The sequence below is a fragment of the Hyperolius riggenbachi genome, chromosome 10, assembly GCF_040937935.1.
Source record: "Hyperolius riggenbachi isolate aHypRig1 chromosome 10, aHypRig1.pri, whole genome shotgun sequence".
Lineage (NCBI taxonomy): Eukaryota > Metazoa > Chordata > Amphibia > Anura > Hyperoliidae > Hyperolius > Hyperolius riggenbachi.
The window spans coordinates 226,131,054-226,157,366 of NC_090655.1; the positions used below are offsets into that span (position 1 = coordinate 226,131,054).

Consider the following 26,313-nt stretch of genomic DNA (forward strand, 5'->3'; position numbering starts at 1 on the left):
TGTGATACTTATAGACATTCAAAACCTGAAAACGGGTCGGTTCTGACCCTAACACAAGAGAAGGGTTAACTTTCTGTACTGGAAACAATATGAGATTCATATGTTTGCTACTGATGTTCTATTTCTTAGTTGTACTACACATACAATTCAATATATCATAAGTTCATTTTTACTTCAGATTCCCTTTAAGAATAAGAAAATGAAGTATTGCAAAACTAAATCAGTTAGGAACCTTACATTCTGATATTTCGATTTGTATAGTTTATCAGTCAGCTGATAATAGAGGAAGTGAATAGGATGGAATAACGTGTGTGTGTGCGATAATAGGAGTTTTCACGAGGCAGTTTGATGAAGGCTACAGTTCCTCTGCTCACCACAAGATGGTGATCTCACTTACACCACGTGGAAGACACAGAAGGGAAACCATAGAGTGGGAGGAAGTGGAGAGGAGACATTGCTGGGACTGGCAGCCGAGGAGGAGGTGAGATGTAACTTGATTTAGATTAGATGTGAATATTTTCTTTTATTATTATATTTTACTTTTATATATTTACATCTATCTCTCCCCTCCCCTCTTCTCCCATTAACAGCAGGTAATCTGTTTTTGCTTGCTTTCATAAATTGTAGTACAGATATAGTAGCAGAAATAAAAGCAGAGGTGGTCATTTTTCCTCCTGAGGCAGTCAGAGCACTGCATGGATGTATAGTGAGATAATACAGTGGTTGGACAAAATAATGGAAACACCTTGAAAATCAACATAATATATTTTAATATGGTGTAGGTCCACCTTTTGCGGCAATTACAGCCTCAATTCTCTGAGGTATTGATTTACACAAATCGTGAATTGTTTCCAAAGGAATTTTAGCCCATTCTTCAGTTAAAACACCCTCCAGTTCTTTTAGAGACGATGGTGGCGGGAATCGACTTTGTACTTGAATCTCTAATAACGACCTTAATGCTCAATAATATTGAGGTCTGGGGATTTTGGTGGCTAGATGAGATGCTCAACTTCATTAGAATGTTCCTCGTGCCATTAACAATTCTAGCTGTGTGGATTGGGGCATTATCATCTTGAAAGATGGCATTCCCCTCCGGAAATAGTTCTTGAACCATAGGATAAACTTGGTCACTCGAAATTCCTAAATAGTCTTGGCTGTTAATTCTTCCATGAAGAGAAATCATTGGCCCAGCGGATTTCCAAGAAATAGCACCCCCAGATCATCACAGAACCCCGGCCATGTTTTACGGTTTGGAGAAGGCAGTCTGGATGAAATGCTTCTTTCGGCTGTCTCCAGACATACACTCGGCCGGAGGTTGGAAATAAGGTAAACGATGATTCGTCAGAGAAAATCACATTTTTCCACTGCTCGAGGGACCAATTCTGGTGGTTACTACACCACTCTAAACGCTTTGAAACATTTGTCTTTGAGAGCAGAGGTTTTCTAATTGCAGTTCTTCGGTGGAATCCAGATTTGTGCAGCTCCCGACGAACAGTTTTTGTGGAAACTGGGTTCTGTAGGTGTTCATTCAGCTCTGCAGTGATTTTAGGAGTCGTGGTCTTGCAAGCTTTTCTAACAATTCGATTTAGAGTCCGACGGTCTCTCTCAGACAACTTCGACTTTCGGCCACAACTGTGCTTTGCTGAGGACGTTTTTCGTTCTCTTTCAAAGGCAGTCATTACTTTTGAGACAGTACCTCTTGACATGCCAAGCATTCGGGCAGTTTCTGTTACAGTAGCGCCTGCCATACGAGCACCAACAATTTGGCCTCTTTGAAAGTCTGAGAGATCTGCCATTTTTATAAATTATACCAACATTGGTTTAAATATCTGTAAAAAAAACAATTATTTTAATTAAACATATCAAATAACAAAAATAATAAACAAAAAAAATAACATATGTCAAGTTTTGACTGCTTAAAACATGTTCAAAGATTATGATGCCAAAATGTTAGGTGTTTTGATTATTTTGTCCAACCCCTGTATATGTAGTATATAAGTAGTATTCATATACATGCAGACATTTTTACTATAACAGTACTTACAGTATCAGTAAAACAACTGAAAGTCTATCAAGAAGGTCTTTCTTTTTTTTTTCCACACTTTTGTCATAATTTCAAATGCATTCTAAACAAAGAATATTCCCCATGGTGTACAGCTTCTCTCTATCCATCCACATTCTATGCCTCCCCACCTGTCCTACATGCTGTAGATGCTCGCCGACCAACCATCTCCTTCATTCTTTGCCCAGCTATCTATCTACCTGCCCCACTTGTTCCCACTCTCAGACCTGTGCTGTGCCCAATGTACATTTGTTAGCCCTGACAGGAGAGGTGAGGAGGATTCTGGGAAAGTACATGGTGATTGTACGTCATATGTTTTATTATGCAGGATTATAAAGTAGTTAAGTAGTCATCTGATGAATTATTGACCTCTAGTAGCCATCTCCATGGCCCATCCCACATCACCGTGCCTCTACCTCTCTCTCTGACGCCTGAGAGAAACAAGGAGAAGAGGAATCTAGAGGCCATTAGCAAGATCACTGAGCTTGTAAAGAGAGGTGAGCAGTGCTGGGAATTATGGGGCATTATCCAGTAACAGCAATGGATGTCTGGAGGGTGACTTTATTATTGTATGTGTGTGTCGGGTTCCTATAAGGCATCAGGATGTTCCTCTTTGTTTCTCTTTGTAGAAGTGGAAGTATTTAGGACACAAGGATCTCCACAAGGACTTTATGATGGAGAATCAGCCGCCCCACTCATCACCAGGTAAGAGAGAGTTTCACTTCTTGTAAGGCAGACAGCGGTAGGGAGGGTCCTCCTAGATCCCACATCATCTGATAATCACATAGAAACAATGTTAATGTGTTTGTTTCCTACAGGTGGATCCGCTAACAGGAACCCACCAGAGAGAAGTACAGGTCCTCTTTATTCCCAGGATTGTACACAGGAAGATCCCACCATCCCCCACCATTATCAGGTAGGTGGAACTGATGGTCTATTTTTCTGTTTTAACACATTAACAGCCATGTGAGTTGTATTTATCTAACATTAGTTTTGAGTCTGGGACTTCATAAAGCACATACGTATAAAGGTGCCCACACATGACTCGATTTGCAGCATCAATATCCAGCAGATTCAGTCATAATGTCCAAATCTGACAACATGCCGCAACATGGCTGCCCAATTTTTTGACAGATTTCCAGCCAATCCGGGATACTGAAAAGATCTCCCTTGAAAGCAGTTGGCTGATGCGCGGCGGTAATTGGTCTCCACCCCCTATGTAATGTATACCCCTCGGATCCTTGGTGAGTGTTGCAATGTAAGTTCTGCTCACCTGTCTGCTGTATTGCTCCTCCTTTGTCCCGTGTGTTCTCTTCATTGACCCCAGGGGGCGCCTGTATCCCCATGAACCCGCCACATGTACTGACATCATGTACATACCCCGCTGGTCATGGGGATACAGGCGCCCCCAGCAACAATGGAGAAAGACGCATGGAAGAGGTACACTGGTGGACAGTTGAGCCAAAACTACACTGCAACATTCACCAAGGGCTCGAGAGGGGGACACACAGATTGGGTGGACCTGGGGATCCAGCATGCAGAGTCCACTGCACAGGTTTCCAATAGATTGTTCTGAGATCTATTGGAAATCTGTGGCAGCAATAGATATCCCTTTATGGTCAGATTCTGTCAGGGATGTATCTGTTGATTGAATCTCCTGCCCCATCTTCCAATGTATGGACACCTAAACTTACATGTCCCATTCTCTTGGCAGCAGTGATAAAGCTGGGGAAAGAAATTCTGGTGCGGTGGTCAATGTGTTAGTATCACATCCATATCATTAATATGCCTTTAAAGGACAACTGAAGTGAGAGGGATATGGAGGCTGCCATATTTATTTCCTTTTAAACCATACCAGTTGCCTGGCTGTCCTGCTGATCCCCTAATCCTTTTAGCCATAGCCCCTGCAGCAGATCAGGTTTTTCTGACATTATTGTCAGATCTGACAAGATTAGCTGCATGCTAGTTTCAGGTGTGTAATTCAGACACTTTTCCAGCCAAATAGATCGGCAGAGCTGCCAGGCAACTGGTATTGTTTAAAAGAAAATAAATATGGCAGCCTCCATGTTCTTCTCTCATCCGTTGTCCTTTAATGTGGTAATGTTTATCCTGTATTTACTATTGTTATGTACGTTTATTATTGTTGTGTGTTTTTAGTGTGGCGACCAGGCAGCTGAAGTTAAAGAGGAAGAAGAGGAGACGTATGGGATGGGAGATCAGCAGTCTATGGAGGAGGGAGGATTGATTATGACGATTAAGGAGGAAGATGTAGAGACCTATGTGATGGAGGATCAGCCATCTATAGAGGAGGATATCATCACAGTGAAAATTAAAGAGGAAGAAGAGGAGATGTATGTGGGGTGCGATCATCAAGAAATAACAACAATAATCAAAGAGGAGGACGATTTTATAGGTGAGTATTAAATACAACATGGAGACATGATTCATGTTTTTATGTTCCTTCTATGAGAGTAGGATGTGCAGATTAGGGGGATGCAGCTGAATGGAAGCTGGCATCCATGGCTGTGTGTTTTATAAGGATGCATCCGGCAGTTCTGGCCACACAGATATATGGAAAGGATTTGCATGGCTCCACCTATAGTTTTTAAAAGACACCGGAATTGAGACTGATATTTACGCTACCATATTTATTTCCTTTTAAATAATGCAGATTGCCTGGCTGTCTCTAATACTTTTAGTCACAGACCCTGAACTAACATGTAGATATATTTGACTTGAGGACCATTTCACACTGTGGTGGTGTGGTATGCTGTGCAGGAAGTGTCCGATTTAATGCTAGCGCATACCTACGTTACTTCGCAGCACCTGCGGCGTTCTGCGTCGGCCTGGAAGTCATGTTAGTCTATGGCGTCCTTTAAATGTGTTGGCGTTTCGACACGCATGCGTGGAAGTTTAATTTTACAGTGCGCTTCCGTGCACTTCCGTGTACCCGGAGCAGCACTTCAACATACCGCAAGCGCGTGTCACTTCTTGCTTGGTCGAATGCCAGCCAGGGAGTACCGTGTACTGACACGGTATTCCCTGAAGACCTGTTTTTGGCGGAGCGGCAGGTGCACAGCGTCGCAACGCTGACACCAATATGCAATGAGAAACCAGCCTTAAAGAGACACTGTAACATCAAAAAGTTCCCCTGGGGGGTACTCACCTCGGGAGGGGGAAGCCTCAGGATCCCAATGAGGCTTCCCACGCCGTCCTCTGTTCCACGGGGGTCTCGCTGCAGCCCTCCGAACAGCGGCCCGACAGCCTGTTCAATATTTACCTTTTCAGGCTCCAGCGGGGGCGCTGTTGCGGCTTTCGGCTCCAAAGTAGACGGAAATACCCGATCTCAGTCGGGTCCGCTCTATTGCGCAGGCACCAGAGACTTGCGCCTGCGCAGTAGAGCAGACCCGATGGCGATCGAGTATTTCTGCCTATTTCGGAGCCGAGAGCTGCCACAGTGCCTGCGCATGAGCCGGGAAGGTAAATATTTACATCCCCGCTGTTCGTAGGGCTGCAGCAAGACCCCCGAGGGACGGAGGACAGCGTGGGAAGCCTCATTGGGACCCTGAGGCTTCCCCCTCCTGAAGTGAGTACCTCCCAGGGGAACTTTTTGATGTTACAGGTTTTCTATAAGAAAATCTGAGATAGGGAGTTAAAAAGAAAATATACATAGCTGGGGCTTCCTCCGGCCCCCTCCAGGCTTATCGCTCCCTCACCGTCCTCTTCCATCTTCTCATTCTTCTGCAATTAGCCCCGAAGTCCTCTAGTCCGGGGCCAATTGCACACGCATGGTCCGGCCTCCCATTGCGCTCCCATTGCCGGGAGCATTCTGCGCCTGTGCAGTATTACTGCACTGGGAAGCGTGTGCGGACGGACTGCGCCTGCATCGACTGGCACCGACTGGATGACTTACCAGGGCCAGTTGCGGATCAGCGAGGAGGCAGAGGAGGACGACATTAGAGAGATAAGCCTGGAGGAAGCCCCAGGTATGTATATTTTATTTTTAATCTCTCATCTCAGGTACACTTTAAGTTTGACTGCATTTGTTGTATGCTTGTTTTAGGTGTGTGACTCAGACACTACTGGTGCATGAAAGATCAGCAGGGCAGTCAGACAACTGGTATTGTTTGAGAGGAAATAAATAATAATGAATAGACTGTCTGAATATCGATGGAAGTAGTGCATGACCACCATAACTGTTGTTATTTTTTCAGCAGATGCGGGGAACAGCTTGAAGGGACAACGTAGATCAGCACGACATAATGATGGCACCAACTTATATTCCGGAAGAGAAGGGGCAGTCACTCGAAATGCACATCGCAGACTTAACCATGCTGATAAATCTTCCAGTAAATCTCGCACCGTCGGACAGGAAGGCGATAAGACATTTCCTGAAAGTGACAAACATTACAGCCGGAATTTGCATCTCATTGTGATCACAGAGGATGGTGCATATTCCTGTACAGAGTGTGGGCAATGCTTCACCGAGAAAGCAGAATTTCTTAAGCACCGGAGACGTCACAGGAACGAGCGCCGCTTTACGTGCTCTCAGTGTGGAAAATGCTTTACTCAGAAAGGAGATTTTCTGAAACACCAGAGAACTCACACTGGCGAGAGGCCTTTTTCATGTTCAGAGTGTGGGAAAAGTTTCACTGTGAAAACATCCCTTCATGCACACCAGAGAATTCACACGGGTGAGCGTCCTTATAAGTGTACTGAGTGTGGGAAGGGTTTCAATCATAAAAGATCCCTTCTTATACATCATGCGAGTCACACAGGTGAGCATCCTTTTACATGTTCAGAGTGTGGGAAAGGATTCATTTGTAAAAGATCCCTTCTCCTCCACAACAAATGTCACACAGGGGAACGACCTTTTTCATGTTCAGAGTGTGGGAAAGGTTTCACTCAGAAAGGCAACCTTCTTACTCATCAGAGAAGCCACACAGGCGAGCGTCCTTTTTCATGCTCATTGTGTGGGAAAGATTTCACTCTCAAAACATCCCTCATTAGACACCAGAGAAGCCACACGGGTGAGCGCCCCTTTACATGTTCTGATTGTGGGAAATGTTTCACTCAAATCGGAGACCTTTGTAGGCACCAGAGAATTCACACAGGGGAGCGTCCTTTTACTTGTACTCAGTGTGGGAAAAGTTTTGCACGGGTCGGAGACCTCCGTAAGCACCAGAGGAGTCACACAGGGGAGCGGCCGTTTTCATGTTCAGAGTGTGGGAAACGCTTCTCTCAGAACGGAGACCTTCGTAAGCACCAGAGAAGTCACACTGGGGAGCGCCCTTTTCCTTGCACTCACTGTGGGAAATGTTTCAGTCGGAAAGAAAACCTCCTTAGACATCAAGTAAGACACAAAGGTGATCCTCCTAATTCACGTTCAGAGGATGGGAAAGACAATACACAGAAAGCAACTTGAATGCTACGTAGGAAAACACACAGCAATGCAGGTGACTAATATTTAATTATGGAAGGGTAGAGAGGAAGGATGTGTGTGCCGGCACTATCTGTCCATTAAAGGATACCCGAAGTGACGTGACATGATGAGATAGACATGTGTATGTACAGTGCCAAGCACACTAATAACTATGCTGTGTTACTTTTTTCTTTCTCTGCCTGAAAGAGTTAAATATCAGGTATGTAAGTGGCTGACTCAGTCCTGACTCAGACAGGAAGTGACTACAGTGTGACCCTCACTGATAAGAGATTCCAACTATAAAACACTTTCCTAGCAGAAAATTGCTTCTGAGAGCAGGAAAGAGATAAAAAGGTTCAATAGTTCATACATTTTAGCTCTGGCATACTTCAATTAATGTGTCATTGAGCAAAAACAATAAAACAGTTAAAACTTAAAAAGTAGATTTAAACATAAAATAAAACTGTGGAATATCTTAAAAAGTCATTTTTAAGTGAAGGAAGATAGATACAATAATTTATTTCATTAGTTTATTTTCGCTTCAGGTGTCCTTTAATATAGTGGAAGCAGTGGGTGTGGGGAGTCGTTAAGCGTGACAGCGTGCTCTGGATGTAAAGTTCCAATGTTCCAGCATGCGAGTCCAAGAAAGCAACATATTCAGCACCTCTATAACATTTCTTGTGCAGAATGTGTTGTTACATGCGGCAGGTAAACATAAATCAACATTCTTTGATCTCTCGTACATCAGGTGGGGAGGGTGACACAGTGGCTGCTGGGCGCTGGGCAGGAGCCTGATGGCCGTTTTGCACAGTTGTCCTTCTTCCGAGGTTAATCCAATCCATCCAAGTGGATTAGCCCTGGAAGAAGCACGTCAGTGCAAAACAATCGTCAGGTTCCTGCACAGTGCCCGGCACCCACTGTGTCACCCGCCCCACCTGATGTACGAGAGATCAAAGTATGTTGATTTGTGTATCCCTGCCGCATGGAATACCACAGTCTGCACAATAAATCTAATAGACAGTGTCGCATATGTTGCGTTCTGCAAATTGCATAATGTTCAGTTATATTTCATTGAATTGTCTAATCCAGGCATTGGCAAACTTGGCCCTCCAGCTGTTAAGGAACTACTAGTATCACAATGCATTGCAGGAGTCTTACAGCCACAGTTATGACTCATAAAGGCAAATGCATTGTGGGACTTGTAGTTCCTTAACAGCTGGAGGGCCAAGTTTGCCCATGCCTGGGCTATTCTGTTAAATGAATAGTATGATGGAGATGAGTAGTTGGCACAGATCCACCGCCCAGAAGCTATAGGCGGAGTTATCAGCACACTTGCTTTTGTGTATTTGGGCCACCAGCGTAAAGTGCCTCTGGCCATGCTCACTGCTGAATAGTGAAAGAAAGAAAATACCGCTCTACCCCGGTAATGGACAGTGCTGGAACCTGGATGCTTGAATCCAAACCATTTAGAAGAAGGCACAAAGCTGGTCCGCACTTGTCCGCTTTTTAATAGACTTTATTCAGGACGTATCCAGCATCGCAAAAGCTGACATGTTTTGGACCAAAGGTCTTTAATCATAGCTAACAAGTAAATCACTGCACTCCTAATCTATATAGACACACCCTTGTAAAAAGGGTGGAGTGAGGAAAGGGATCCTCCTAAACACCGCCCAAAACAGAGGCAGAAGGAAACCCTCATATATATACAAAACATCTAAAACCAAAACAAGACAGCATCATACAAATATGCATGTTTAAAACCATAGATGTAAAAAGTGTTTAATACCTAAAATGACAAAAGGCAAACCATTCAAGGGACAAAAAGGTCAGAAACATGTCAGGTTTTGTGGTGCTGGATACGTTCCTGAATAAAGTCTATTAAACTCCCTGGCGGTATTCCAGAGCTGAGGTCGGGGCAGAAAACCGCAGCTAAGAGCGGTAATCCCGACTTCTGCTCGGGGTAGCCGCTGTAGGCTGTGTGCAGAGTATAGCACCTAATCTAATCTGCCTAAAAAAACCACGGAACACAGACAAGTGAACTTCTTCAGCAACTAGATGTGGAATAAAGACTTTTCATTGTGTGCTATGCAAGAGTTCAGGTCTGCTTTAGCTCTCTAACCTCTGCCAAATGCTAAAACATTGGTTTCTATGTGGACTTAAGTTTACCGGTCATCGACCATTTCTACAGCTAAGTACACACAGGCAATAATTGTCCCTCAGGTGACAATATGGGCACCGATGCTGTTCAGGCACATTGGTGTCCTTCAGGTTAGCAATGCGTTCTGTTACTATGGAGGGGGTTAGAGGGATGACAATCTGTGCACGACAGAGCAGATTTCTACGGGGTGGGTGGAGCAAAAAATAACATTGTGATTGGTGCTGATCGAGTGTTGGGGGGCAATAAGGATGAAATACGATGGCTCCTTAACTCCTGAGCAGGATCGATTGGTGGCTGCAGTACAAATAGAATTTTCACCTTATATTTATTGTACGTGTGTACAATGCTTTCAATCCAAAGTCGGTCAGCAACAAATTAGCTGAGCTGAACTGAAACAGAGGGAGCAGGAGGATTCTGGCTTGCATACATACACATACATACTTACTGTACATACATACAAACACACATACATCTATATACACACACACGGACACAGAGCCACTTTTGACTCGTAGGCAGAATCGGGAAAATGCATAAAGAAAAAATTGCTGCAGATAAGGTGATTTCCACTTTCCAGCAAAGATTAATTATTTCTGCACAGGTTTTTTTTTTCTTATATTTTAATTCTATTAAAAACTGCCTTTGCTCTTCCATATGTAACCAGATATGAATTTCTAGGAGCAAACTTCAACACAAAATGTCACTTTTCTTTATGTGTGGATTCTGTACTCTGCGGCAGTATGCAGTACTACTGTCCAGATGATCTCCTTTTTTGCATGAATAATAATCCGCACAGAGCAGGATGAGTTGTTGTCAACACCTGCAGTAGCTTGCAGCATATTTCTCCCTTCCAATCTCTGTTAGGATACCTGCAGTGAGGCTGTATTTTATATGCACAAAAAAAGGTAAACACATTGAAATTGTCATTAATGCTAGTAATGCGTAGAGTCGGGGTGCTTTCTCAAGAAAAGGCGGAGTTTTGCTTTAAACTCCTCCGGGTCTCCTTATTGATGTATAATTAGGATCTGCAGCTGAATCTATTGTCCCTGCAGCTAATCACATACTAGTCATTTAGCTGTATGCAGTGCTATTTTCCCACATAGCTACACCTTGTGGCTATTTGCTTACTTTAGCTATATGAACTATTCAGACTACTGTAAACTATTTCAACAGCCTGTGCAACCTTACTATTTAAATAAACAGCACATTCTTATTCCAGATTTCCTTTTTTTTTAATGGAAGAACTTGTGATATTTGTTCAATGTTAACTTGTTTCACTGAATGAGGATCAAAAGAGCGGGCAAACCCATTGGGCTCAATTCAGTAAGCAATACCACATTCGGCAATGCAGAAAAGAGAATTTTACTGCACAGTTTGTTAAATGTCAATTCACTAAGGCTGCTACCACATGGAAAAGTATAATTACCTACTATAAACACACAGATTGACAAAGTGATTTTTTTTTGGAGCCAACAAAATTAGTAGTCCTCTTGATTAGGTATCACTTTAGTCTTCTTTCATCTTCATTACTTTCTGGACAAGAACCACATTCAGGTGTACAAGCAGAATATCCAGTAACAGTAAGATGGCTTAACACGTGTACTATATTTACCGAACTGCTCTTAAAGAGACTCTGAAGCGAGAATAAATCTCGCTTCAGACCTCATAGATAGCAGGGGCATGTGTGCCCCTGCTAAAACGCCGCTATCCCGCGGCTAAACGGGGGTCCCTTCACCCCCAAACCCACCCCTGCAAACCTTGTTCGTAGACTTGGTCGTAAATCTTCTTTTCCTGAAAGCAGGGCTAATGGCTGCAGCCCTGCCTCTAGTCGCGTCTATCAGACGCGCATCGCCGCCTCTCCCCCGCCCCTCTCAGTGAAGGAAGACTGAGAGGGGCGGGGTAGAGGCGGAGAGACGCATCTGACAGACGCGCGTGGGGCAGGGCTGCGGTGGTTAGCCCTGCCCCAATGCGGAAGCACTCTCCCGCTGTACGGAGGGGATTTGGGGGTGAAGGGACCCCCGTTAAGCCGCGGGATAGCGGCATTTTATCAGGGGCACACATGCCCCTGCTATCTATGAGGTCTGAAGCGAGATTTATTCTCGCTTCAGACTCTCTTTAAAGGAATACTATCGATTCACATATTTTTTTTCAATTGACACACAAATTTTTTGGGAAGTGCTGCTAAGTACTGGTGTATACATTTTAGTAGCAACTTCTTTGTTTACAGTTATCAAAATACATTCAAACTTTACTGACGCCAAAACTGACGGCTGACTGAGCCATGAGGAGAGGGGAAATTCCCCTCACACTTGATCAGTTAACTATGTGTAGCTCTCTGTGTGACAGAGAGAAGAGCTGCAGCTCCTGTGTCCTGTGTTTCTGACTGAGGTGTCTGAAGAGAGCAGAGGAAATGTAACTAATGGTCACAGCTTTTCATACTGTTTTTGCTTTCAGAGTTTAATATGTTTGATATTTGTTTTCTGTAGTCTGATATGCAACTCTGGCTGTGCATTGAAGCAGACACCCCTTCTGCAATTGATTTGTCCCAATATAGCTAAATCCTACCCTCAATAAATTACAGCTTTTGCCTCTGATATTTAACATGAAAAGTAGGAAAATGTTTACACAGCTACTTAGACATTATTTGCACATTGTCATTTTAGAACACTTGGGTATCAATAGTATTCCTTTAAGTAATTTACCAAACAATGTGGCTTTAATCAGGAAGACCTGTTCGGTAAGAAATAATAGGTTGCTAAAATATTACATTCAGTGTTTTAGACTTTTTTTTTCTTACCAAATTCACACATACATGTGGTAACAGTTATGTAATTTACTGAAAACATGGCTTCAATTCACCAACTGTTACTGCATGTGTGAGAATCCGAGTGAATTTGGTAAAAAAAAAAAAAAAAAACCTAAAATACTGACTGCAATTACCGGACTATTATTTTTTACCGTACAGATCCTAATGAATTGAACCCATTGATAAACCATTTCAAGCAAACCTGATGCAAACTTAGATTAAGAAAATGAATGAATACTTACCTTAGTATTAGTATACCTTTGGCTTCCCGATCCTCCTATATCCCACCGCTCCAGCACTGGGTCCCTCACATAGGTGAGTATCTTTTAGCTTGAAGTTAGTTTCCACCCTTTAGGTTTACTTTGAGGTGCGGTATTTTTACTGCACCCCACCACTGTGCAATGAAAGTCTTTGGAGACTTTCATACTTCCATGTTACAGTGCGACGTGATGGAAGTGACGTTCTTGCCACATCCCTGTCGCAGGTCCAGAACTACGTTACCATGCCTCTTCTGCGGTGACCTGCTTCGGCCCGGCAGTTGTGATAGTGAATGGCGACACAGGGTTTTTAAAAAAAAATACCGACGTGACGTTGCGTCATGTTTGCGCGGAAGCGTATTTTTACTTCTATCTACTACCGCATACTGCAAAGCAGGAAGTGACCGCAAGCGCGCAACACTTCCTGCTTGACCCAATGCCAGAGGGGGAATACCACATAGTAGCCCGGTATTCCCCGAAGGCCTGTTTCTGGCGGTGCGGCGGAATTCCCTGAAGGCCTGATTCTGGCGGTGCGGTGGAATTCCCCGAAGGCCTGTATCTGGCGGTGCGGTGGAATTTCCCGAAGGCCTGTTTCTGGCGGTGCGGCGGAATTCCCCGTAGGCCTGTTTCTGGCGGTGTGGCAGAATTTCCCGGAAGGACGGTTTCTGTGGCGCATTGCTGCTGCCAGTTTACAGCATGAAACCGTCCTAAAGGAAACCTGAGACCAGTCTAATTGTATGATTTATACTGACCTGGGGCTCCAGTCAGCCCCATGATGACTGCGGTCTCCATCACGGTCCTCCCTGGCAGCTCCGTTCTCCCTTTCTTAGCCCTGTTAGATTGCCCAGTGGCACTGTTCTGGGCAATGTGTGCAGGCGCAGAACACTCCCAGCCACGGGGCGTTTGCATGGCTTGGCCTGGCATATTTAGAAGAGCACGACTGGCCAAACAGAGCTTAGACTGGGAGAACAGAGCGGCCTGGGGAGGGGCTAGAGGAAGCCTCAGGTAAGTATAAATCATGCAGCTATTCTGGTCTCAGGTACACTGTAATCTAGTTTCTGGATCATTTAAAACATGCCTGAAGTGATATGCATTATGGGGCCTGATGCACAAAGCAGCGGTAAAATTGATGTACTAATGGCAGGGAGGAAGCACACTTTACCAGGGTAACAGTCATGTTGTCATGGTAACGCGTGGTATGCCGCTGCATTGTACACCAGACCCATGAGGAAATAAACGTGTACACATAGTGTAGTGTCAATCCTACTTAGAGATTGCCTTCGATCCTTTTTATTTGTTTTGTGTTTTGTTTTTTTATTGCAAGGGTTAATAAACTAGTTCTTTATCTGCAATTGAACTGGAGCTGCAGCTTTCCCGAAAACCAATGAGTCATAACGCTTCTGAGTGGCTGTGCAAACGCTCATTACATCAGTATAGTGATGGAGAGTCCGTCATCATTTCTCTGCATGGGAGCTGAATGAATAGCTGCCATGTCAGTGTGACAATATACCTGGCTGGAACTTCAGACCTTCAATGAAAATAAGAAACATGGACTCTAGTAAAGTTTAGGTTTGGTTGTTCAGGGACAATTATTTAGGCCTAGTGCACACCAGAGCGGTTCGGCTGCGGTTTGCGATCCGCTTGCGGGTGTGGATCCGCTAGGGTAATGTATTTCAATGGGCTGGTGCACACCAGAGCGGGAGGAGTTTTGCAGAAACGCATACTCCCGGGCTGCTGCAGATTTTGGATTGCGGATGCGTTTCTGCCTCAATGTTAAGTATAGGAAAAACGCAAACCGCTCTGAAAAACGCCTGTTCAGAGCGGTTTTGCCGGCGTTTTTGTTACAGAAGCTGTTCAGTAACAGCTTTACTGTAACAATATATGAAATCTACTCCCCAAAACCACTACACAAAACCGCAAAACGCTAGCTGAAACGCTGCAGAAAAATAAGAAAAAGCGTTTCAAAATCTGCTAGCATTTTGCGGATCTGCTAGCGGGTTTTGGTGTGCACCAGGCCTTACAGTGGCTTGCAAAAGTATTCGGCCCCCTTGAAGTTTTCCACATTTTGTCACATTACTGCCACAAACATTAATCAATTTTATTGAAATTCCACATGAAAGACCAGAAGTGGAGCGAAAATCATACATGATTCCAAACATTTTTCCAAATAAATAACTGCAAAGTGGGGTGTGCGTAATTATTCAGCCCCCTTTGGTCTGAGTGCAGTGAGTTGCCCATAGACATTGCCTGATGAGTGCTAATGACTAAATAGAGTGCACCTGTGTGTAATCTAATGTCAGCACAAATAAGGCTGCTCTGTGACGGCCTCAGAGGTTGTCTAAGAGAATATTGGGAGCAATAACGCCACGAAGTCCAAAGAACACACCAGACAGGTCAGGGATAAGGTTATTGGGAAACTTAAAGCAGGCTTAGGCTATAAAAAGATTTCCAAAGCCTTGAACATCCCACGGAGCACTGTTCAAGTGATCATTCAGAAATGGAAGGAGTATGACACAACTGTAAACCTACCAAGACAAGGCCGTCCACCTAAACTTACAGGCCGAACAAGGAGAGCGCTGATCAGAAATGCAGTCAAGAGGCCCATGGTGACTCTGGACGAACTGCAGAGATCTACAGCTCAGGTGGGGGAATCTGTCCATAGGACAACTATTAGTCATGCACTGCACAAAGTTGGCCTTTATGGAAGAGTGGCAAGAAGAGCGCCATTGCTAACAAAAGCATAAGAAGTCCTGTTTGCAGTTTGCCACAAGCCATGTGGGAGACACAGCAAACATGTGGAAGAAGGTGCTCTGGTTAGATGAGACCAAAATGGAACTTTTTGGCCAAAATGCAAAACGCTTTACGTGGCGGAAAACTAACACTGCACATCACTCTGAAGACACCATCCCCACTGTCAAATATGTTGGTGGCAGCATCATGCTCTGGGGGTGCTTCTCTTCAGCAGGGACAGGGAAGCTGGTCAGAGTTGATGGGAAGATGGATGGAGCCAAATACAGGGCAATCTTGGAAGAAAACCTCTTGGGAGTCTGCAAAAGACTTGGGACTTGGGTGGAGGTTCACCTTCCAGCAGGACAACGACCCTAAACATAAAGCCAGGGCAACAATGGAATGGTTTAAAACAAAACATATCCATGTGTTAGAATGGCCCAGTCAAAGTCCAGATCTAAATCCAATCGACAATCTGTGGCAAGATCTGAAAACTGCTGTTCACAAATGCTGTCCATCTAATCTGACTGAGCTGGAGCTGTTTTGCAAAGAAGAATGGGCAAGGATTTCAGTCTCTAGATGTGCAAAGCTGGTAGAGACATACCCTAAAAGACTGGCAGCTGTAATTGCAGCAAAAGGTGGTTCTACAAAGTATTGACTCAGGGGGCTGAATAATTACGCACACCCCACTTTGCAGTTATTTATTTGTAAAAAACGTTTACAATCATGTATGATTTTCTTTCCACTTATCACGTGTACACCACTTTGTATTGGTCTTTCACGTGGAATTCCAAAAAAAATTGATTCATGTTTGTGGCAGTAATGTGACAAAATGTGGAAAACTTTAAGGGGGCCGAATACTTTTGCGAGCCACTGTAACTCCAACATTTATGTGCACTTCAAGTTTGCTTTAAAATAACACCTGGGGGGCCTGGAGACTTTGTGGGCCCCTCCTCCTCTCTCTACCCACCCGCAAGTGCTGCCAACTGGCTCCCGATCACGTGACCTGCATGGGGTTCGGGGACCAAGTGGGCCCCATGCTATCATTTTTGCAGGGGGGCCCTATTAAGTCTAGTTACCTCCTGCATGGTTTCTGTCTCTGCTAGAGATGGCTCGAACCTCCGATTTTAGGTTCGCAAACCTTGAACGCGAACTTCCGAAAAAGTTTCAAAACTTCAAACATTAATTCTGGTCAGAAAAGTAATCGAAAAGATGTTTCAAGGGGTCTAACACCTGGAGGGGGCATGGCGGAGTGGGATACATGCCAAAAGTCACAGGGAAAAATCAGGATTTGACGCACAGCAGCATTTTAAGGGCAGAAATCACATTGCATGCTAAATTGGAGGCATAAAGTGCTTTAAAACATCTTGCATGTGTATAAATCAATCAGGTAGTGTAATTAGTGTACTGCTTCACACTGACACACCAAACTCAATGTGTAACGCATCGCAAACAACTGTTTGTGTAGTGATGGCCGTGCTGTACTGGTGCGAACCATGGCGAGAGTGCAGGCGATAGCGGTTTTCAAGCCCATATGGTCGCTGGGCTGAGGTAGCTTAATGATAGAACAACAGTGACTGTCCAGTTGATCAAATTTAGTCTGTCCACAATGAAGCAGCGAGCTTATTATCTTGGGTGTGCCCCCCAACACTTTCACATAGCCGACGGTCATTACTTCATTGTGATACGCAAGCCCCTTCACAGCGGGAAGGTAACGATCACGAAGGGGAATTGACACGTACATGCCTTTTGTTTTGTTGTTGCAGCCCCCGTGCATCCAGAAAAATGAGGCAGGAATGTACATGCACCAGAAGAATTATTATTCTTTTTGTTCAGAAATCCACCTGGAGTCCTGGACCCTGTTGGTGGTGGCGGAGAAGGCAGTCAAGAGGCCTGCAGGCTGAGATGCTGTGTGGGGACTGACTTAGTCTTGGGGCAGACACCAGACAGTCACACGGCGTGCAGGCAGAGATGCTGTGTGTGTGGGGACTGACTTAGTCTTCGGGCAGGCAGTAGCCCTCCGGGATCCATGCCTCATTCATTTGAATAAAAGTGAGGTACTGAACACTTTTTTGACCTAGGCGACTTCTCTTCTCACTGACAATGCCTCCAGCTGCGCTGAAGGTCCTTTCTAGGACGCTTGAGGCAGGGCAAGGAAGAAGTTGCATGGCAAATTGTGACAGCTCTGGCCACAGGTCAAGCCTGCGCACCCAGTAGTCTAGGGCTTCATCGCTGCTCAGACTGTCGATGGTTCTTTCTCTACCATTGTTAAAGAAAGGGTACGGCCGGGGAATCAGGGTTTGATTCCAGTCCGGAGTGGGAGCCTGAGAAACGGCTACCACCACACATCCAAGGAAGGCAGCAGGCACGGCACGCAAGTCCCGACTCGGAGAGATAGTGACGAAAAATAACAATACAGGACTCTTTCGAGGCCCTGTATAATGATGAATACACTTGAAATCCTTTAACAGGAATCTGTTATGGAGGGTAAGTCTGCCATTAATTCAACTGTGTGGTCAACTCTCTTTGGTACTTTCTGCACCATGGTGACCACGGGTAATGCCCGGGGAATCAGGGTTCGATTCTGGTCTGGAGTGGGAACCTGAGGAACGCTACCACCACACATCCAAGGAAGGACCCAATGTGCTGTATTAGTAATGTATTTGCCCTGACCGTGCTTTGCAGACCAGGCATCTGTGGTCAGATGGACCCTTGACCCAACGCTGTGTGCCAGAGATGACACCACTTGCCTTTAACAAGTATCTGTTATGGAGGGTAAATCTGCCATTCATTCAAGTGAAAGGTATGCACTGACTCCCAGGTATAATACAATGTGCAGTGACAGATTCAGTGAAAGGTATTCAGTGACTGCTGGTATAACAATGTGCAGTCACACAGGTGCAGTGAACAGGTATGCAGTGACTGGTATATAAAACTGCGTGCTGTCTCGCAGGTGCAGTGAACAGGTATGCAGTGACTGGTATCAATACAATGTGCAGATGTCACACACACACAGGTGCAGTGAACAGTTATGCAGTGACTGGTATATAACACTGCGTGTAAATAAAAGGATACACATGACAGGCAGTGGTTGAACAAAACACTGGTATTCTTTATTTAGACACTCCACATGACAAGTGTAAAAAACCACAGGATCAACTGACGCGTATCGGGCCTACAATCTGCCCTTAGTCATAGTTAAAAGTGAGCCTGTAAGGAGAGGGCTATATGTAGGTGGGAGGAGGGTGAGCTCCGCCCTATACCTCAACCAGCCATCTCCTTAAAAGGACATTACATGTATATACAACAACATATAACTATACAAAAGATTTTGCATTTAATAACATCAAAAGATCTTAAAAGTAATGTAAAAAAGTCACCACTGGAAGAAAATCATCTTTGCCTATGAAATAACTGAAAGTGCTAATGCACAAAAGGAGGAAATGATCACATATCAAATATCAAAAATGGTAAGAAAGGGAGGGAGGAAGGGGGGCTACATGATGGGTCAATAATCGTATACTAAACTTAGATCCCATCGTGTGTTAAGACCACCCGGCCTGCGGGTGCCCATTTTGAGGATCCAATGAGCTTCCCGTTTTAGGAGTAGCCTTTGTGTAACTCCCCCTCTTTTTGGGCACACTATTCGCTCCACCCCTTGGAAACTGAAAGATGAAAGATTACCTCTATGCACAGTTTCAAAGTGTTTGGAAACTGCTGACTTGCGAAAAGTTTTCCAATTAGTGCCGCAATAGTGTTCGGCTATGCGGGCTCTCAAATTGCGAGTAGTGCAGCCTACCTTTTGAATACGACAGGATACACATGAAATTACATAGATAGTGCACTTTGTATCGTAATTCACATATTGTTTAATGGGAAAACTATTATTAGTCGCAAAAGAAAAAATAGAAGCACCCTTTTTTTGACAATGGCAATAGTTACAGGTTGAGAAGCCGCAGGGGTAGGATCCCACCATAAGTAGGAGTGCGGACCGAGAGAGGAGACCGGAACAAACTAGGGAAAAGGATAGATCCCAAGGTACGTGCCCTTTTAGCAGAGAAACGGCATCCCTTGTTTAGGATTTCCTTAAATTTAGAATCGGAAGTTCAGCACTGGAAAATATTTTCTCACAATACTTGTGATTTTATTAAATTCAAGGCTGTATTCCGTAACGAAGGTCACCTGATTGTCTCGGTCCCTGTCACGGTTTTTAATTTTTAAGAGCTCGTCACGTGGTCTCACAGTGCCCCTGAGGCGTCCCAAAGCCAACAGTTTTTTGGTGTACCCTCTTTGTTTCAGTCTATTCTCAACCAAATTACATTCTTGTTCCAATTGATCTGGATTGGAACAATTGCGGGCGGCCCGTGTAAATTCTCCTGTGGGAATGGCATTAATAGTATGCCTGGGGTGGCAAGAACTTGCAAGCAGAATAGAATTGCCTGCTGTGGGCTTGCGGTAGGTTCTTGTGGAAACCCAATGAGATGTGAGATCTCCAGTCAAAGTCAAATCCAGATAGTCAATCCGTGTCTCATAGTGAAATTCAAATTGAGATCGTTACAATTAAGAAGGCCGGGAAGGCCCCCCCTCCCCCCCCCACACACACACACCAAAAGTAAATCATCTATAAACCTGCCATACCAAATGATATGGGAGGCAAAGGAGTTTTCATCTCCAAAGATGTGGAGCTCCTCCCACCAGCCCATGTATAGGTTGGCCAAGGAGGGGGAAAACTTTGCCCCCATAGAAGCTCTGCATCTCTGGAGATAAAACCCCAAATCAAACATAAAATAATTGTGTGTGAGGAGGTACTCCACAGCCTTCATGAGGAAGGACTGTAGGGAAACGTCAAAAGTTGAGTACTTCCCAAGATGAAAATCTAAAGCCTTAAGGGCAAGTTTGTGTGGATTGGAAAAGAGGAGTATGAGGAAGTGACATCCAATGTCACCCAATGAATCTCCTCCTCCCACACAAAATCTACAAAACTGGACAAAACATGACGAGTGTCTAGTAGATACCAGGAAGTCTGGATACAAGGGGTTGCAGATGTGCATCAACCCACTCACTCTGGCGCTAACCCATGGAGCCAATCCCAGCCACAATTGGTCGGCCCCGTGGCGCCCGGCTTATGGAACTTCGGGAGGTGGTGGAAAACACGGACAATAGGATGTAATGGGCATAGAAATTCTGATAAACGTTTAGTAAGAACGCCCATATTTTGTCCCAATTCCAACAGCTCCAGAATATCCCCAAGGAAATCCACAGTGGGATCTAGGAGTAAGGGCTGGTACACGTCCGCATCCCCCAACTGCCTCAGGGCTTCTGACTGATAATCTACGGTGTCCAGGACAACGACCGCACCTCCCTTGTCTGCCGAGCTGATGACAATATCAGCATTGTTCTGAAGGGAAATCAAAGCCTGCCGCTCAGCGGCTGAGAGTTCGGACGGTGCCCTGGAAGACCTTGACAAATCAGTCAGCTCTTTTTCAATAAGGTCCTGGAATGTGTCAACACTGCGTGCTATCACGCAGGTGCAGTGAACATGACCGGGTATGCACGGTCGAACTGGTATTACAAATGTGCAGCTGTCACTAGAGTTGGGCCGAACGGTTCGCCGGCGAACCTGGTTCGCGCGAACCTAGGTGGTTCGCGTGCGGGTACCGCACGCGAACTTTATTGCGGAAAAGTTCGCCCCATTGCGGTTCGCCCCATAATGCACTGAGGGTCAACTTTGACCCTCTACATCACAGTCAGCAGGCCCAGTGTAGCCAATTAGGCTACACTAGCCCCTGGAGCCCCACCCCCCCTTATATAGGCAGGCAGCGGCGGCCGTGGCCACTCGTGTGCCTGCATTAGTTAGAGTAGGGCGAGCTGCTGCAGTCTCTCATAGGGAAAGATTAGTTAGGCTTAACTTGTCCCTGGCTGCATACCTGTTCATTGATCCTGCCACTGCATACCTGTTCATTGATCCTGCCACTGCATACCTGTTCATTGATCCTGCCACTGCATACCTGTTCATTGATCCTGCCACTGCATACCTGTTCAGTGATCCTGCCACTGCATACCTGTTCATTGATCCTGCCACTGCATACCTGTTCATTGATCCTGCCACTGCATACCTGTTCATTGATCCTGCCACTGCATACCTGTTCATTGATCCTGCCACTGCATACCTGTTCATTGATCCTGCCACTGCATACCTGTTCAGTGATCCTGCCACTGCATACCTGTTCATTGATCCTGCCACTGCATACCTGTTCATTGATCCTGCCACTGCATACCTGTTCAGTGATCCTGCCACTGCATACCTGTTCATTGATCCTGCCACTGCATACCTGTTCTGTGAACCCACCACTGCATACCTGTTCTGTTCAGTGGACCCGCCACTGTATACCTGTTTAGTGAACCCGCCACTGCATACCTGTTCTGTTCAGTGGACCCGCCACTGTATACCTGTTCAGTGGACCCGCCACTGCATACCTGTTCTGTTCAGTGAACCCGCCACTGCATACCTGTTCTGTTCAGTGGAGTTTGGTGTGTCAGTGTGAAGCAGTACCTTAATTACACTCCCTGATTGATGTATACACATGCAAGATGTTTTAAAGCACTTTAGGCCTGTCATTTAGCATTCAATGTGATTTCTGCCCTTAAAACGCTGCTTTGCGTCAAATCCAGATTTTTCCCGGTGACTTTTGGCGTGTATCCCACTCCGCCATGCCCCCCTCCAGGTGTTAGACCCCTTGAAACATCTTTTCCATCACTTTTGTGGCCAGCATAATTTTTTTTTTTTTTCAAAGTTCGCATCCCCATTGAAGTCTATTGCGGTTCGCGAACTTTAACGCGAACCGAACCTTCCGCGAAAGTTCGCGAACCCGGTTCGCGAACCTAAAATCGGAGGTTCGGCCCAACTCTAGCTGTCACACACACATGTGCAGTGAACAGTTATGCAGTGACTGGTATATAACACTGCATCCTGTTACACAGGTGCAGTGAACAGGTGTGCAGTGACTGGTATCAATACAATGTGCAGCTGTCACACACACAGGTGCAGTGAACAGTTATGCAGTGACTGGTATATAACACTGCATGCTGTCACACAGGTGCAGTGAACATGAACAGGTATGCACGGTTAGACTGGTATTACAAATGTGCAGCTGTCACACACAGGTGCAGTGAAAAGGTAGGCACTGAATGTGCTGGGCCTGGGACAGTATAGCAATTAGCAAGGGCCAGCTGCGACTGACAGGGCTGTATATGCAAGTGTCAGTAGGCCACACAAAAACAAAAAAATAGTTCACAAGAACAACATTAGCTCTCAAAAGAGCTGCTGTTGGGGGCTTTTTAGCAATAAGTATCAGCAAGGAGCAGCCTAATAACAGCCTAACTGAGCTTTCCCTAATCTCTGCAGCAACTCTCTCCCTTTTCTCACTAACTACGCAGCACACAGAGTGATAGCATGGCCAACGCAGCTGCCTTTTATAAAGGGGGTGGGGGGACTCCAGGAGGGAGTGTAGCCTGATTGGCTACCATGTGTCTGCTGACTGTGATGTAGAGGGTCAAAGTTTAGCTCGATGACGTAGTATAGGGGGCGGGTCGAACTCGCATAAAGTTTGCGATTCGGCATGAAAGCGAACCACCGATGTTAGTGCGAATAAGTTTGCATGCGAACCGTTCGGGCCATCTCTAGTCTCTGCTCCTTTCTCTCTCTTCACTCCTGAGACCTGGGGCGCCTGTGTGACGTAACAAGTGCTAGAGGCCTCTAGTGGTCATATAATGTGTGTGCCAAGGTGCCCCTAGTGTTTGCCCTCTATAGCATTAGTTACATGTAGTTTGTGAAAGGATTTGATCAGATAGATCCCTCCCTGATCAGATAATAATCTGAGGGATTTATCTGATGGCCACATCAACCAGTGTATGGAGAACTTTAGACTCCGATTGCTGTCTTGTTCACACTCCTACAGAGTTGTTATGTGATTTACAAACAGTTCCCACTGTAGTGTACATGTGACTATAAATATTGTAAACCTCTGGCAGGGTCCTCCATTCCCTAGTGTAATCTACAGGATTGTGTGCTCCTGTCCTATGACAGCCTGTACTTGTATTATTGTAGAGTGACCATATTTTTGTGGGTCCAACCTGGGACGGGGGGGGGGGGGGGGGGACGTGGGACGGGGGGGGGGGGGCGGCGCGCGCAGCGCGGCGCGGCGAAAAGTGGGAAGGAGTGAGGAGCACGCAGCGGCGAAGACTGGGGGAGGGGGGCTGCGCCGCGCCGAAAAAATGGGCGTGGCCATGACATTGTATGGGCGGAGCTAACGTAATGATGTAACAGCGAGGCATAAGAAAGCAGTGTTTACGCCATGATGTGGACAAACAAGACTTTGTATCATGGGTGTGCAGAAACTGTGTGATGCTAATAGTATACCGTAACCACAAAGCAGCAAACATAGCCATCTATGACCATTAAATAATAAATGCAGTAACAGTTACCCCGGACACCAGAAAATAAACGCAATAGGCAACATGTCAGTATAAAATAAATGCAATGCGGGCAAACATGTCAGTACAAAATAAACGCAATGCGGGCAACATGTCAGTACAAAATAAACGCACTGCGGGCAAACATTTCACCAGAAAAGAAACGCACTGCGGCCAAACATTTCACCAGAAAAGAAACGCACTGCGGGCAAACATTTCGCCAGAAAAGAAACGCAATGCGGGCAAACATTTCGCCAGAAAAGAAACGCACTGCAGGCAAACATTTCGCCAGAAAAGAAACAATGCGGGCAAACAATAACATTTCACTAGAAAAGAAACAATGCGGGCAAACATTTCACCAGAAAAGAAACAATGCGGGCAAACATTTCACCAGAAAAGAAACAATGCGGGCAAACATTTCACCTGGAAAAGAAACAATGCGGGCAAACATTTCACCAGAAAAGAAACAATGCGGGCAAACATTTCACCTGGAAAAGAAACAATGCGGGCAAACATTTCACCAGAAAAGAAACAATGCGGGCAAACATTTCACCTGGAAAAGAAACAATGCGGGCAAACATTTCACCAGAAAAGAAACAATGCGGGCAAACATTTCACCTGGAAAAGAAACAATGCGGGCAAACATTTCACCTGGAAAAGAAACAATGCGGGCAAACATTTCACCAGAAAAGAAACAATGCGGGCAAACATTTCACCTGGAAAAGAAACAATGCGGGCAAACATTTCACCTGGAAAAGAAACAATGCGGGCAAACATTTCACCGGAAAAGAAACAATGCGGGCAAACATTTCACCTGGAAAAGAAACAATGCGGGCAAACATTTCGCTAGAAAAGAAACAATGCGGGCAAACATTTCACCAGAAAAGAAACAATGCGGGCAAACATTTCACCAGAAAAGAAACGTAATGGGAGCACATTTCACCTGGAAAAGAAAGCATTTACTCACCTGGCAGAAGTCTCCGGCCTCTGGCGCGCTGTTCCCTGGACCACCTTCCTCCTGCTCGTCTCCCACGCTGGCAGGGCTACGGCAAGATGGCGCCCGAAGCCCTGTACTAGTGACACAAATAGGTCTCCAGTACAGGGCTCCGGCAGCCATCTTGCCGTAGCCCTGCTCGCCTGCTGGTGTCGGAAACAGACACCGGAAGAGGAGGCTGGAGCGGGGCTGCGGGCAATGAACTGGCACGGCGTCTATAGACGCCGCTGCCAGTTCATTGAGGAGAGAGTGGCCAGAGTCCCGAGGCCGGGACGTCCCGCTGCTGAAAGCGGGACGTTTCCCGGGACCTCATTAAGCCTGGGACAGCGGACCCCGAATCCGGGACGTGTCCCGGGCAATCCGGGACGTCTGGTCACTCTAATTATTGGGCCTACCTAGCCAGCCCATATTGCATGATGATGTATTTTGTACAATTTGCATGTATAACTTTGTTCTATGTTGTATAAGCTTGTTATGTCTGTCATCCTTGTATCATTGTATATATTTATTGTCCAGCGCTGCGTAATATGTTGGTGCTTTATAAATACAATAAATAATAATAATAACTTACTAACCTCTCAGCAATTCCCTCTATGGTCAAGTGATGGTTTTAAAGCTTTCCCCACCTACCAGCAAACATTTTTTTTTTTTTTGGTTTATAACGTTTTCCCAAGTTCTACAAGCGTAGAGAAACATAGTAAATCAGCCCCAGTGAGAGAATTTTAGTGTTACACAATGCAAGGTATGGCTGCAGTTCCTATATTCTCCACAAGATGGCGTATCTTACGTCCAAGTGAGAGGGATAGATGGGAAGCTATAGAGTGGAAGGAAGTAGACATTGCTGGGACTGGCAGCAGAGGAGGTAATAAGATATCCAAGGTACTAATTTTATTTTCTTACACCCAGTAACCTACACCCTGCCCATCCCTCCTCGTTAACAGCAGCACCAGTGGCTGCACACCTCTATGCATAATATAATATATGCAGATTTATTTAAATCACATTCACATATACAGTATATTGAGAGAGAATCTGACATATGAGGCAGTAGTGCACAAAGAAAACTTTACCATTCTTATCACACCCTGATTTGGAACAGTACACCCTGCCTGTATCATATACATGTATTGTAATACTAAACGGATCATGTATGTTATTCCTGTAGTCCTGAAATAGTCCCAAAAACATACAGATAAGTTAATTGGCTTCTCCCTAAATTGGCCCTAGACTACGATACATACACTACATGATATAGACATAAGACTATAGTAGGGACTAGATTGTGAGCTCCTCTGAGGGACAGTTAGTGACAAGACTATATACTCTGTACATTGCTGCAGAAGATGTCGGCGCTATATAAATAATAATAATAATAGTCTGCAGTACACAGAAAACAGTAATCCACTCATAGCAAT

The 26,313-nt window shown here is 45.2% G+C and overlaps 1 protein-coding gene across 1 annotated transcript in view; it reads left to right on the forward strand.

The window, feature by feature from the left end:
• Positions 1-443: 443 nt before the first annotated feature.
• The window catches only part of LOC137536852 (zinc finger protein 585A-like), a 35,771-nt gene continuing 9,901 nt past the window's right edge, over positions 444-26,313 (forward strand). Inside the window, exons 1-6 of the mRNA XM_068259038.1 lie at positions 444-481; positions 2,391-2,559; positions 2,692-2,767; positions 2,881-2,978; positions 4,220-4,475; positions 6,277-7,484. Coding sequence (XP_068115139.1) covers positions 2,734-2,767; positions 2,881-2,978; positions 4,220-4,475; positions 6,277-7,484 — 1,596 coding nt within the window. The 5' untranslated portion in view covers positions 444-481; positions 2,391-2,559; positions 2,692-2,733. The remainder of the gene's footprint in view (positions 482-2,390; positions 2,560-2,691; positions 2,768-2,880; positions 2,979-4,219; positions 4,476-6,276; positions 7,485-26,313) is intronic.